This window comes from Salvelinus namaycush, chromosome 6 (assembly GCF_016432855.1).
Source record: "Salvelinus namaycush isolate Seneca chromosome 6, SaNama_1.0, whole genome shotgun sequence".
Lineage (NCBI taxonomy): Eukaryota > Metazoa > Chordata > Actinopteri > Salmoniformes > Salmonidae > Salvelinus > Salvelinus namaycush.
In genome coordinates, this window is record NC_052312.1 from 22,388,269 (window position 1) to 22,400,544 (window position 12,276).

The 12,276-nt window shown below is 44.3% G+C and overlaps 1 protein-coding gene across 1 annotated transcript; it reads left to right on the top strand.

The window, feature by feature from the left end:
* The first annotated feature begins 1,269 nt into the window (after positions 1-1,269).
* On the top strand, positions 1,270-10,385 carry rpgrip1 (RPGR interacting protein 1). The gene is made up of 16 exons (XM_038995291.1): positions 1,270-1,352; positions 1,503-1,553; positions 1,671-1,850; positions 2,062-2,218; positions 3,116-3,628; positions 3,887-4,158; positions 4,415-4,766; positions 7,246-7,442; positions 7,548-7,607; positions 7,732-8,061; positions 8,543-8,612; positions 8,734-8,831; positions 8,971-9,160; positions 9,250-9,334; positions 9,723-9,862; positions 10,042-10,385. The coding sequence occupies exons 1-16, from the start codon at positions 1,281-1,283 to the stop codon at positions 10,278-10,280; spliced, it is 3,006 nt and encodes a 1,001-aa protein (XP_038851219.1). The 5' UTR covers positions 1,270-1,280; the 3' UTR covers positions 10,281-10,385.
* Positions 10,386-12,276: the final 1,891 nt, after the last annotated feature.

Sequence of the window (12,276 nt, forward strand, 5' to 3'; positions counted from 1 at the left end):
GTGAGGGCTCTCTCTACCTCGTTCATCCATTCTTTCACTTCATCATGATGAGAAACTGACAACCTCTACCCTGTTTCTCTCCCTCTCCCCCCCCCCCCCCCCCCCCCCCCCCCCCCATTCTAGGCTTATGAAGCTCAATTGGAAGAGGTAGTAAGAGAAACCTTCAGTGTAACTATGAACAATCAGCCAATAACATGAAAGAACTTGTATTGACCGTCTAATATTCCATATGTCCGCTAAAGGGTCAGAGGTCACTGAAGGAGAGCCAGGGGGCATTGCTGGAGAAGGTAGAGGAGCTGAGTGAACAGCTGAAACAAGAGAGACAGAGAGCGTTGACACTGGAGGGACAGCTCACCGCTGCCACTCTTTCTATGCAAGCCCTCGAGGAGGTATTGCAACGAGTCTGCAAGTAGGGGTGGAGGAAGTAGGTAGAAGTTCTCCCTCCCTACCCATTGATACAAGGCCAAATACTTCTAACTTTATACTATTCTATTCAGTTCCAAGAGAGAGTGTCAGACCTGGAAGGAGAGAAGAATCTACTGAAGGACAGCTATGATACACTCCTGGAGAGGTGAGGAATTAACTAACTATAGTAAATGGACCGACACTGTTTCTGTCTTTGTCTTTCTTCACCTGTCCATCTCTCTCTCTCTCTCTCTCTCTCTCTCTCGCTCTCTCTCTCGCTCTCGCTCGCTCTCTCTCTCTCTCTCCTTCTCAGCACTTTATCTGTCCACAGTCATGCGGAGGAGAAGGTGGACAGAGAGAGAGAGCTGGAAAAAGATAGGGAGAGAGAGAAAGAGGAGATCTGGAGGATGGACATAAAACGGCTTGAGGAGATTCTGCGAGTGGAGAGGGAGGAACGAGGGAGGCTGGAAGAGGAGAAAGAAAGGTTGCAACGGGACAAAGAGAGGATAGAGGAACAACAGGAGAGGGAGAGAGGTGAAGGAGAGAGAGATTAAGTTCAGTACTGCTTATTGGTAAAGCCAAGAGTTTCTTCTTGGCCATGTGACCTGACCTAGGCTGTGTCTCAAATGGTACACTGGCTATTCCCAATTTTAGTGCACTACATGGGGAATAGGGTGCCGTTTGGACAAAGCCCTGGCATATAACTAGGACCTAGGGTTTTTCCTGGTCAGGTCACGTGGTCTAGAAAAACTCATGACTTATTGGGTATCAATTGTGTTCTAAATATCATAGGCAGTCTATTCTATTGTTTGACAATTATTTTTATATGAATTTTCATAGAGTCCGTTGAGTCGATTAGAGGAAAACATGATCGAATGGAACAGGAAGTTCTACAGTACAGACAGGAAGTGACATCACTGCAGGAGAAACTGGACTCAGTCACAAAGGTGGGAGGTTATTATTGACATGAATAACATGTTAAGAATATGTTAATATCAACTTAGTAATATACTGTATGTTATAAAACAGTTTTGCTCCGTTTTTCATGTCTCCCCATTCTCTCTTCTTTTTCTTCTTTTTCCCTCCGTTTCTCTCAGGAGTTTGACATGAGTGTTGAGGACCTCAGTGAAACCCTGATACAGATTAAGGTTAGTGCCTTCTCAGATTAGTTAAATAACGACAATATAACGAGGTAACAATATAAGAGGTCCTTTAAACCTTATTAACGTTCTCTCTTACTGTGCATTTTGTAATGCCTTTCGTAGACATTTAGGCTACAGCAGGAGGGCCGTGAGGGTCTGCGGTTCCTAGGGATTGATGCGAAGGTGGAGGACTCATCCAGAGAGCTGAGGGACCTCCAGGCATCCCAAGCAGAGACTGTGTTAGAATTACAGAAGACCAGAGACTTACTGTTACTGCAGCACCGCATCAATAATGATTTGCAGGTAGGCAGATAGGGCTACCTGTTTTTCTTTCAAATTTCTATAATTGTATAGGTCCTTGAAAAGAGATATATAAATCCCATGTATTATTATTATTACTATTATTAACACACACACACACAGGCACGCATGGACGCTTGCATACGCACAAAGGTAATTATAAAGGTTATCTTCAATACTCTCCTCTTCCCTTCCTTCCTTCCATCTTAACCCCCTCTCCTCTGTTCTCCTTCCTATTCCTGTCCTGTCACAGGCTGAGTTGAACACAATGATAGAGAGAGCAGAAAGAGAGAGGGAGGAGACCAAGAGGAGGGTAGCGGAGAAAGATAAACTACTTGGAAGAAGAGCCTTGCAAATCAACACTTTACAAGGTAAGAAGAATGTGGCTACACTTTATTTGAAGGTACACATATTAGCCACTAATTTGTAGTTTATAAGTGTGTATATTAGTAGCTTTTAAGGCCTTTATAATGTCTTATTAGCCATATATTAGGTCTCAATGAAGTGTTTTCTAATTCAAACATTACAAGTCATGTTTTACCGGCCAATCCTTAATAACCTCATTGTAAGCCATAAGAGCAAGTTACACAAGAAACAGACTCTTAGTAAGCGGTCTCAATGTGGGACTCATAAGGGCATAGTACCTCAATATGTGATCCCTATAATAAAGTGTGACGACTTACAATGTTTGAATAAGATATCACTAATTCATTCAAATGGTATCTAAATAATTATTCTTTAAAGGAATAATCCACTCAAAAATGATCTGTCGTATTTCTTTCATTAGTCTAATGTTGATACAGTCCCAAAATGTTTTGCATGTCAGCAGTCAAGTTTTCAAGATATATGATTTACAAGAAGCAAAGTCTAATGCCGCGTTCACATGCTAGTCAGAACGAGGAAACTCTGAACTTTCCGACTTGCTGATTCATTGAACGCGGCAAGTGTATAACTACAATAGTTAGCAAGTTGGAAATGTCAGAGTTTCCTCGTTCTGACTAGCACGTGAACGCGGCATTACTTGCCACATCATCATGATGATGCGTTTTGCATCATATGATTCATTTTCATGATGTGGCAAGTTACACTTTTCTTTTTAAAAGTCCAATATCTTGAAAACTTGACTGCTGACATGCAAAACATTTTGGGCAGAAATGAAAAAAATACAAAAATATAGTTTTGAGTGAATTATTCCTTTAATATCAAAAATGTAATTGAGCGTCATCTACTAAAGCTTTAAAATCACTTTTTTTTCTTCTTCTTTAAAGCTCAGCTGAAGGAGTTAGCCTACAGCCCTAGGAACTACAAACGGAACATACCACTACAGTACACCTGGCCGGGGGGGGACCAGGAAGTGGTACAGCCCATTGAAGACGACACCACTTTCTCTCAACTACGAGCGGGGGAGTCCCTTTTGGAGATCCACCTCAGGGGGGCAGCCTTCACCCCTGGGGGGCTACGGACCATGGGGGGCGCCCGGAAAGGGGCGGGGTCAAAAGGTGAAGCGGTTGTGACCTTTTGCACCTACGCCCTCCTGGACTTTGAAATGCACTCCACACCCCTGGTTTCGGGAGGGCAACCCAACTACGGATTCACATCGAAGTACCCCCTCTCTGCTCGTGATTTGGGGAGGCTGGGGGGTCAGGGGGGAGGGGTGCTGGTGGAGCTGCACCAGGCATTGGGAGGGGTGCGTTTCGTGACCCGAGGGGGGGCGCAGGTGCCACTGGTTGGAGCGGTAGAGAGGAGAGGGGAGCGGGTGAGCGGACGAGTCAACATCGCAGGTAAGTCTTAGCATCACCTGGTGTCATTATATTGCAGCAACAACGGTTTCAGCTATCATGGATCAACCATTGTTATAGCCACAATTTATTATTTATGTGTTCTAATGTGCATCATTATTAGCAGACACTATGCGAGGCCATGCAAATGTGGGCCAGTAGAACTGAAACATTAGATATACAGTATACCAGTAATATGACATACTGTGTAAACCAGTATGATTGCGCCCCTCATTGAGACTCACCTATTATCCCTTGAAGGCTCTGAGGGAGATGTCATAGGGATCCTGGACTTTTGGATGCGTCTCTTCCCTCCTGCGGAGCCCATGGACACACTGATAGAGAGAGGAACGGACAGAATGACAGAGAGAGGAGCAGACAGGCGGATAGAGAGAGGAGCAGACAGACGGATAGAGAGAGGAGCAGACAGAATGACAGACAGACTGATGGACAGAAGGGCCATCAGTCCACAGAGACAGTGGAGCCCCATCTGGGCCCAGAGAGGTCTAGGCTTGGAGGACAGTGTGCGCGAGGTAGGCTACTGAGACAATTTTACAACAGGTCTGTCATTTAAAATCCCCAGGTTTTATAGAAATCCTACTTGGAAGATGTCCTGATATCCAGCTTATTCCCTCCTGATTCCAGGAATCTTCTAACTGGGATTTCTGTAAAACCTGGGAATTTGGGGAAAGTTACTGGAATATTGTAAGCCTAGCTCTGCTCTTAAAAGACCAAAGATTCACTGGGTGGTTGAATTCATGCAGAGCACAATGTTATTTTCCACTACAGCAGGAGCTATTTGACTATGGCGGAGGTATACCCAATGAGCTGGAGGTGGTGCTAGAGCATTGCGTGGGTCTAAGAGCCCGCTGGCCGGAACTACTTCCGGACTCCTACCTCGTGTACCGTCTCTACGACCTGCCGCCTCACGCTTCCCCCACAATACCGTGCAGCGCCAACCCACTGTTCAACGACACGGTCAGCTACCCTCTGGCCGTGACCACTGACGTTCTGGAGTACCTAAGAGGGGGTAGTCTCTGGGTCTATGTGTTCGATGACAATGATGATCAGACTCCACCTGCTTACCTGGCCAAGACACCCATACCACTCCGCCCGCTGGCAGCAGGACGACCTATCAGAGGTGAGAAAATGACAGTTGTCATCAACCGTAATCCTACCCTATCTATCACCAATTCTGTAGAGCTACAGGGTGCCCTTGATTAGATCCGCCAGGTGTCTTAGTGCTGAGCTGGAGTAAAACCCTGCAAACCCTTAAACTCTTCACATTGTTAAAGACAAAATAGATCATATTGATTCATAGAAATAAAAAGTATGTCTCACCTTCATGCTCTGACCTCTCAGGTGACTCATCCTAAAGGTCTGTGGTTCCCACTGTGCCCCCCCCCCTAGTTCCCAAACTGTGCCCCCCCCCCCTATGGAACTCAGTCCGGCTTTCAACGTACTCCTGAAAGTTGTAATCGTTGAATGCACAAGGTGCAATTCTGGGTAGTGAATCAGCAGTTTTCCTCTTGTCATGTCAGTCATTGCAGACCTTAGAGAGCTATCTACAGTGAGGGAAAAAAGTATTTGATCCCCAGCTGATTTAGTATGTTTGCCCACTGACAAAGAAATGATCAGTCTATAATTTTAATGGTAGGTTTATTTGAACAGTGAGAGACAGAATAACAACAAAAGAATCCAGAAAAACACATGTCAAAAATGTTATAAATTGATTTGCATTTTAATGAGGGAAATAAGTATTTGACCCCCTCTCAATCAGAAAGATTTCTGGCTCCCGGGTGTCTTTTATACAGGTAACGAGCTGAGATTAGGAGCACACTCTTAAAGGGAGTGCTCCTAATCTCAGCTTGTTACCTGTATAAAAGACACCTGTCCACAGAAGCAATCAATCAATCAGATTCCAAACTCTCCACCATAGCCAAGACCAAAGAGCTCTCCAAGGATGTCAGGGACAAGATTGTAGACCTACACAAGGCTGGAATGGGCTACAAGACCATCGCCAAGCAGCTTGGTGAGAAGGTGACAACAGTTGGTGCGATTATTCGCAAATGGAAGAAACACAAAATAACTGTTAATCTCCCTCGGCCTGGGGCTCCATGCAAGATCTCACGTTGTGGAGTTGCAATAATCATGAGAACGGTGAGGAATCAGCCCAGAACTACACGGGAGGATCTTGTCAATGATCTCAAGGCAGCTGGGACCATAGTCACCAAGAAAACAATTGGTAACACATTACGCCGTGAAGGACTGAAATCCTGCAGCGCCAGCAAGGTCCCCCTGCTCAAGAAAGCACATATACATGCCCGTCTGAAGTTTGCCAATGAACATCTGAATGATTCAGAGGACAACTGGGTGAAAGTGTTGTGGTCAGATGAGACCAAAATGGAGCTCTTTGGCATCAACTCAACTCGCCGTGTTTGGAGGTCGACGAATGCTGCCTATGACCCCAAGAACACCATCCCCACCGTCAAACATTGAGGGGAAACATTATGCTTTTGGGGTGTTTTTCTGCTAAGTGGACAGGACAACTTCACCGCATCAAAGGGACGATGGACGGGGCCATGTACCGTCAAATCTTGGGTGAGAACCTCCTTCCCTCAGCCAGGGCATTGAAAATGGGTTGTGGATGGGTATTCCAGCATGACAATGACCCAAAACACACGGCCAAGGCAACAAAGGAGTGGCTCAAGAAGAAGCACATTAAGGTCCTGGAGTGGCCTAGCCAGTCTCCAGACCTTAATCCCATAGAAAATCTGTGGAGGGAGCTGAAGGTTCGAGTTGCCAAACGTCAGCCTCGAAACCTTAATGACTTGGAGAAGATCTACAAAGAGGAGTGGGACAAAATCCCTCCTGAGATGTGTGCAAACCTGGTGGCCAACTACAAGAAACGTCTGACCTCTGTGATTGCCAACAAGGGTTTTGCCACCAAGTACTAAGTCATGTTTTGCAGAGGGGTCAAATACTTATTTCCCTCATTAAAATGCAAATCAATTTATAACATTTTTGACATGTGTTTTTCTGGATTTTTTTGTTGTTTTCTGTCTCTCACTTTTCAAATAAACCTACCATTAAAATTATAGACTGATAATTTCTTTGTCAGTGGACAAACGTACAAAATCAGCAGGGGATCAAATACTTTTTTTCCTCACTGTATAACTGTATAACATTTTTTTTAGCTAGTTTTTTTTTGCCAAATGATTGTGCTGTAATGTTTGAGTGACTCAAATATCACATGAACACACATAAGAGATGGCAAAATGTGTAGAACTGCAGGAAATTAGCTTTAAATCTGCAAAATTGTCTCTGCACACCATGACAAAATGTGTAGAGTTGAAGGAAATTAGATTTAAAACGCACCAAAAAAAGTCTCCATCCTATGGCAAAATGTATATAATTGCAGGATATAAGCTTAAACCTGCAAAATGTTCTCTCCGTCAACAAGAGGGGTGTAAACAGTTTGTGTCATGAAGCTGATCCTAGATCTGTACCTAGGGGAAACTTTGGTCGCACCCCGAAGCCATGCTTCCTGCTATACCTCGCTTCCATCTGTACCTTGCTTCCTTCCTTCCTCCCTTCTTTAATTCCTTCCTTACTCTCAGGTGACTATGTTCTGAGGGACACGGGTGGCGGTCCGCGGGGGATGGTCCGCGTGTTCATACGATGGATTTACCCCTTCCAACCACCAGAGGGCAGCACCCAAAGACACAAGGAGATGGACAGGATGGAGAGAGCGATGGAGAGGAGGAGCGAGAGAGCAGAGGAACTGCCGAGGCCTATTGCCAAGCCTAGGGTGAAGGTATGGTTCACATTTAATTTTTACATAGACTGGTCACATTAATTGTTAGCATCTCCTTGCTCTTGCAACCTTTTTCTACCTCTCGTTATATTCTCCTTATTTCAGTCAAAGGCTGTTGAGCCCAGAGTGGACAGACCTGCTGCACAAAAAGAGACCAGCATTCAGGTATGGAACACACTTGCACACAAACAACCAACCATTATCATCTGAATATGCAACAAAGTATTTGCTCTATTATGAGATTTGAAAAACTCAGAGATACTGAGTTATAACTCTCTGTACCTGTTAGCCCAAGCCCCGTCCTCCACCAATCAAGCTGCGATTACCCCAACCCGACGCCCAATCAGAGCGAGCCACACCTGTGACATCCCCGGAACCCAGTGTCGCCACACCCCTCCAGTCTCCAGCGAGAAAACGGGCCACGCCTCTTAGATCACCTGCCACACTCCTTCTGACACCTGGGACGAGTCAAGCCACACCCTCCCAGAAGCAGGCGACCCCTCTGAGGCTACCTGAGGTCAGAGGTCAGAGTTCGCCTGTGTCAGAGTTGACCCCATCTCGACCTGACTCAGCTCGTTCCTCCAGGAGTTCCGCCAGCGATGATAAGAGTTATTTTAAGGTGAGTGGATATAGATAGTATAGCAAAAATTTGAATGCAGACAATGGCCATAAGCAATGCTAACATGTAGGAAAGACAATTGGGCTCCCGAGTGGCGCAGCGGTCTAAGGCACTGCATCTCAGCGCTAGAGGCGTCACTACAGACACCCTGGTTCGAATCCAAGCTGTATCACAACCAGCTGTGACTGGGGAGTCCCATAGAGCGGCGCGCAATTGGCCTAGCGTTGTCCGGTTTTGGCCGTCGTTGTAAATAAGAATTTGTTCTTAATTGACTCTTCTAGTTAAATAAAGGTTAAATATATATTTTTTTTTTTACTTTAAAAAATAATGATAACAAATTATAGGGAATAATTGCAAAAGCAAGATCACATTTAAAAGGTAAGACTAAAAGGACTGCAAGGAATAGAGAAACAGTATAATGATTTGATCATCATACGTTAAGAGTGAACGTTTGACATCTTTATCTCTTCCTCCCTCTCAGGACATCCCCTCACTGGAACAGGTGTCTATGGAAGAGGAGGAGGAGGACCAGGAGGAAAAAAGTGACAAAGGTGATCATTCATTACAGTGCTATCTGTATGCTATTTAAGAACAATAAAGTACTCTTGTCCTGGAGTTGAATAAGAATATCCTGATGTCATGAACAGTCATTGGTTCTACTTCCCTCTGTAGCCCAAGTGGATAGTGAGGTCATGGAATCCAGAGAATCAAGGACCTCCAACCGTAGTGATGTCATCATTATTCCTCCATCTTCAAGGAGAATCAGAAAGGTAAGAATCAATCAATCAATGTATCAATCGATTGGGTCTGGTGACCAACTGATTGATTAAGGTGAGAATGAGAAAAATAGAAAATAGACATCTTACATTTTTCTCAAATTTCCTTTAAATCTTTATTTCTGTGTTCCAGGGAGACAAGTTGAGAGTGGAGATTCTCTCTCTCTCTTTTGAGCCCACCTCCCGAGTGGCTCTCGATGAGTCAGTGCAGCGCGTCTATGTGGAGTACCGCCTCCTGGGAGTTCCCATGGAAACCACAGAGACACCCATGTCCCTCCGTAAACCATCGGACGGGGAGGAGATACATTACAACTTCACACGAGGTGTGTCTGTGTGTGTTTGGACGGGTGTAGGTGTTGATGCTCAAATTCCCTGTCTCACCATATATTCTATATTTCCCTCATTCTCCCAGTCATCTATGTGGACAGCTCTGAGGCAGCCCCACTAAGACAGTACCTGTACTCCATGCTGGAGGGAACTGACCCAAACCAGGGCAGGTGAGTGAGTGAGTGAGTGAGTGAGTGAGTGAGTGAGTGAGTGAGTGAGTGAGTGAGTGAGTGAGTGAGTGAGTGAGTGAGTGAGTGAGTGAGTGAGTGAGTGAGTGAGTGAGTGAGTGAGTGATAGAGTGAGTGATAGAGTGAGTGATAGAGTGAGTGATAGAGTGAGTGATAGAGTGAGTGATAGAGTGAGTGATGGTATCATGGTATCATGGTAATGGTATCATACACATGTGTGTTTGATACCGTTCCATTCATTCCTTTACAGCCATTACTATGACCCCATCCCCAATTTAAAGTGCCACCAGCCATCACTGGATGATACCCATGAATGTGTATGTGCCATTTTCAATAGAGTCAATACATGCTATAATGTGTGTCTACCCAGGTTGAAGTTCACAGTGGTCAACGAGCCAATGGATGATGATGATGACGATGATGAGGAGTGTACCGACGTTGGCCACGCTTTCCTGGACTTACAGGAACTGCTGCTGACAGGAAATGACATCACCGAGCGGCAGATCGACAGTGAGATTCTATATTTCTATTGTTGTAAATATTTCTGTGACATATTCTAGAATCTTTCCTCCCTTATGCACTGCATTTCTTACTCTACTCACCCCTCTATCTCTACCACTCCTCTTTCTCTTCCTCTCTCCTTCTCTCCATCTCCCCCTCTCTCTCGCTCTCTCTCTTTCCCTAAATAGTTGTCAGTGTGGATGTAGAGAAAGAGGTGATGGGAAAACTCAAAGTCTCTCTGGAAGCAGCAAAGACTTTGACTGGGATATACTGGGACTATCGCCAGAAGAGAGATCAAGAGACCAAGAAGGATGAAGAGAATGACGAGAAGGAGGAAGATAAGGAAGAGAAGGAAACATTGAAGAAAGAAGATGAAATACAAGTGATAGATTATGACATTGATGATGATGACAGTGACTTTTACTAAAAGTGGAAATCTGAAAAGGATATCATGAAACAGATAGGAATTGTGGTCCCTGAAATAAAGGATATTGAATAACAGTAAACGTCTGACCTTGTATAATAAAACATATTACTGTCTGATCAAGTTATTATTTTTTGGTGTGTAAACTAACCAAATAAATACTGTATAAATAATATTTGTAGAACCTTGTAGAAATGGAGATCAAACTGCATCTAAAAAATAGCTGCTTGTTTGTTTGATCAATGAGTCCTATGGCAATGATACTGTTTATCATCTCGTTATGATCAGTGACTTTAATTTACTACCATCTGCAGGACAAATTTGGTCATTACGACCGATGAGCGCTCTTTACGACCTGTCATAATTAACACGACGCGGGCTCCGCCAAATTCAAATTCACACGGTGAATGGTTTGTAGATGGAAGTCATCGGACACAAAGATTAGCCACATTTCGATGCCTTTTCGATTTAAAATTATTACAGTATTTTATCAAACCATTGAGAACTTATTGTCTAACGTTCGTCTAATGCTAATTGAAAATACATTTATGTTGATGGATTTCTCGCAATGCAGGTGGAATTGGACTTCTCATTCCCTATCTTGCTAGCTAGCTACTACTGGCTAGCAATACAGGTGCAAATTGGTGTTGCAATTAATTAGCATGCGAATGACTAGTCATATTTTCAATAAAATCAAAGACGAGGATTGTTGTGGCGAAAGAATCACGTACAAAAACTGCATATTTAACCAAACCGTTCTGGAAAATCAAGTTGCCAGCAATCGGCATAATTTTTTTCTCCAAAAACTGAAAAAACGGGTTTGCTAACGTTACTAGCTAACTAGTAGCAGCCAACTAATAATTGGATCATTTGGACAATAACTCGATTATTCAGACCAGGGGCATCCTGGTTAAGACAGGTTTGACTTCAACCACCTGCTTACATTTATTAATGGTAATAGCTAAATCAAGATAATTCAAGTTCAACCAAACATGGTAAGTATGGTGACCTGGTTGATACCTCTGGTCCAGTGCGTTAGTGTCCGTTCCTTCACTATATGAACGGACACTAACGCCTTGAACCAGAGCTAACCTGAGACATTATCAAGTAGTTAACATCATTGTTAATAACAGTCTGAAAGAGTTGCCAGATAGCCTTTTGGCCTGCCTAGCAATGTATGTTAGCTTTATGTGGAATCTGCAACAATTGGACCCCATGCATTGGTGACTATTGAAGTGAGTAGGCTACTTCCCAGCAATGTCTATGACACCACTAACTACACTGCTCAAAAAAAATAAAGGGAACACTAAAATAACACATCCTAGATCTGAATGAATGAAATATTCTTATTAAATACTTTTTTCTTTACATAGTTGAATGTGCTGACAACAAAATAACACAAAAAGTATCAATGGAAATCAAATTTATCAACCCATGGAGGTCTGGATTTGGAGTCACACTCAAAATTAAAGTGGAAAACCACACTACAGGCTGATCCAACGTTGATGTAATGTCCTTAAAACAAGTCAAAATGAGGCTCAGTAGTGTGTGGCCTCCACGTGCCTGTATGACCTCCCTACAACGCCTGGGCATGCTCCTGATGAGGTGGCGGATGGTCTCCTGAGGGATCTCCTCCCAGACCTGGACTAAAGCATCCGCCAACTCCTGGACAGTCTGTGGTGCAACGTGGTGTTGGTGGATGGAGCGAGACATGATGTCCCAGATGTGCTCAATTGGATTCAGGTCTGGGGAACGGGCGGGCCAGTCCATAGCATCAATGCCTTCCTCTTGCAGGAACTGCTGACACACTCCAGCCACATGAGGTCTAGCATTGTCTTGCATTAGGAGGAACCCAGGGCCAACCGCACCAGCATATGGTCTCACAAGAGGTCTGAGGATCTCATCTCGGTACCTAATGGCAGTCAGGCTACTTCTGGCGAGCACATGGAGGGCTGTGCGGCCCCCCAAAGAAATGCCACCCCACACCATGACTGACCCA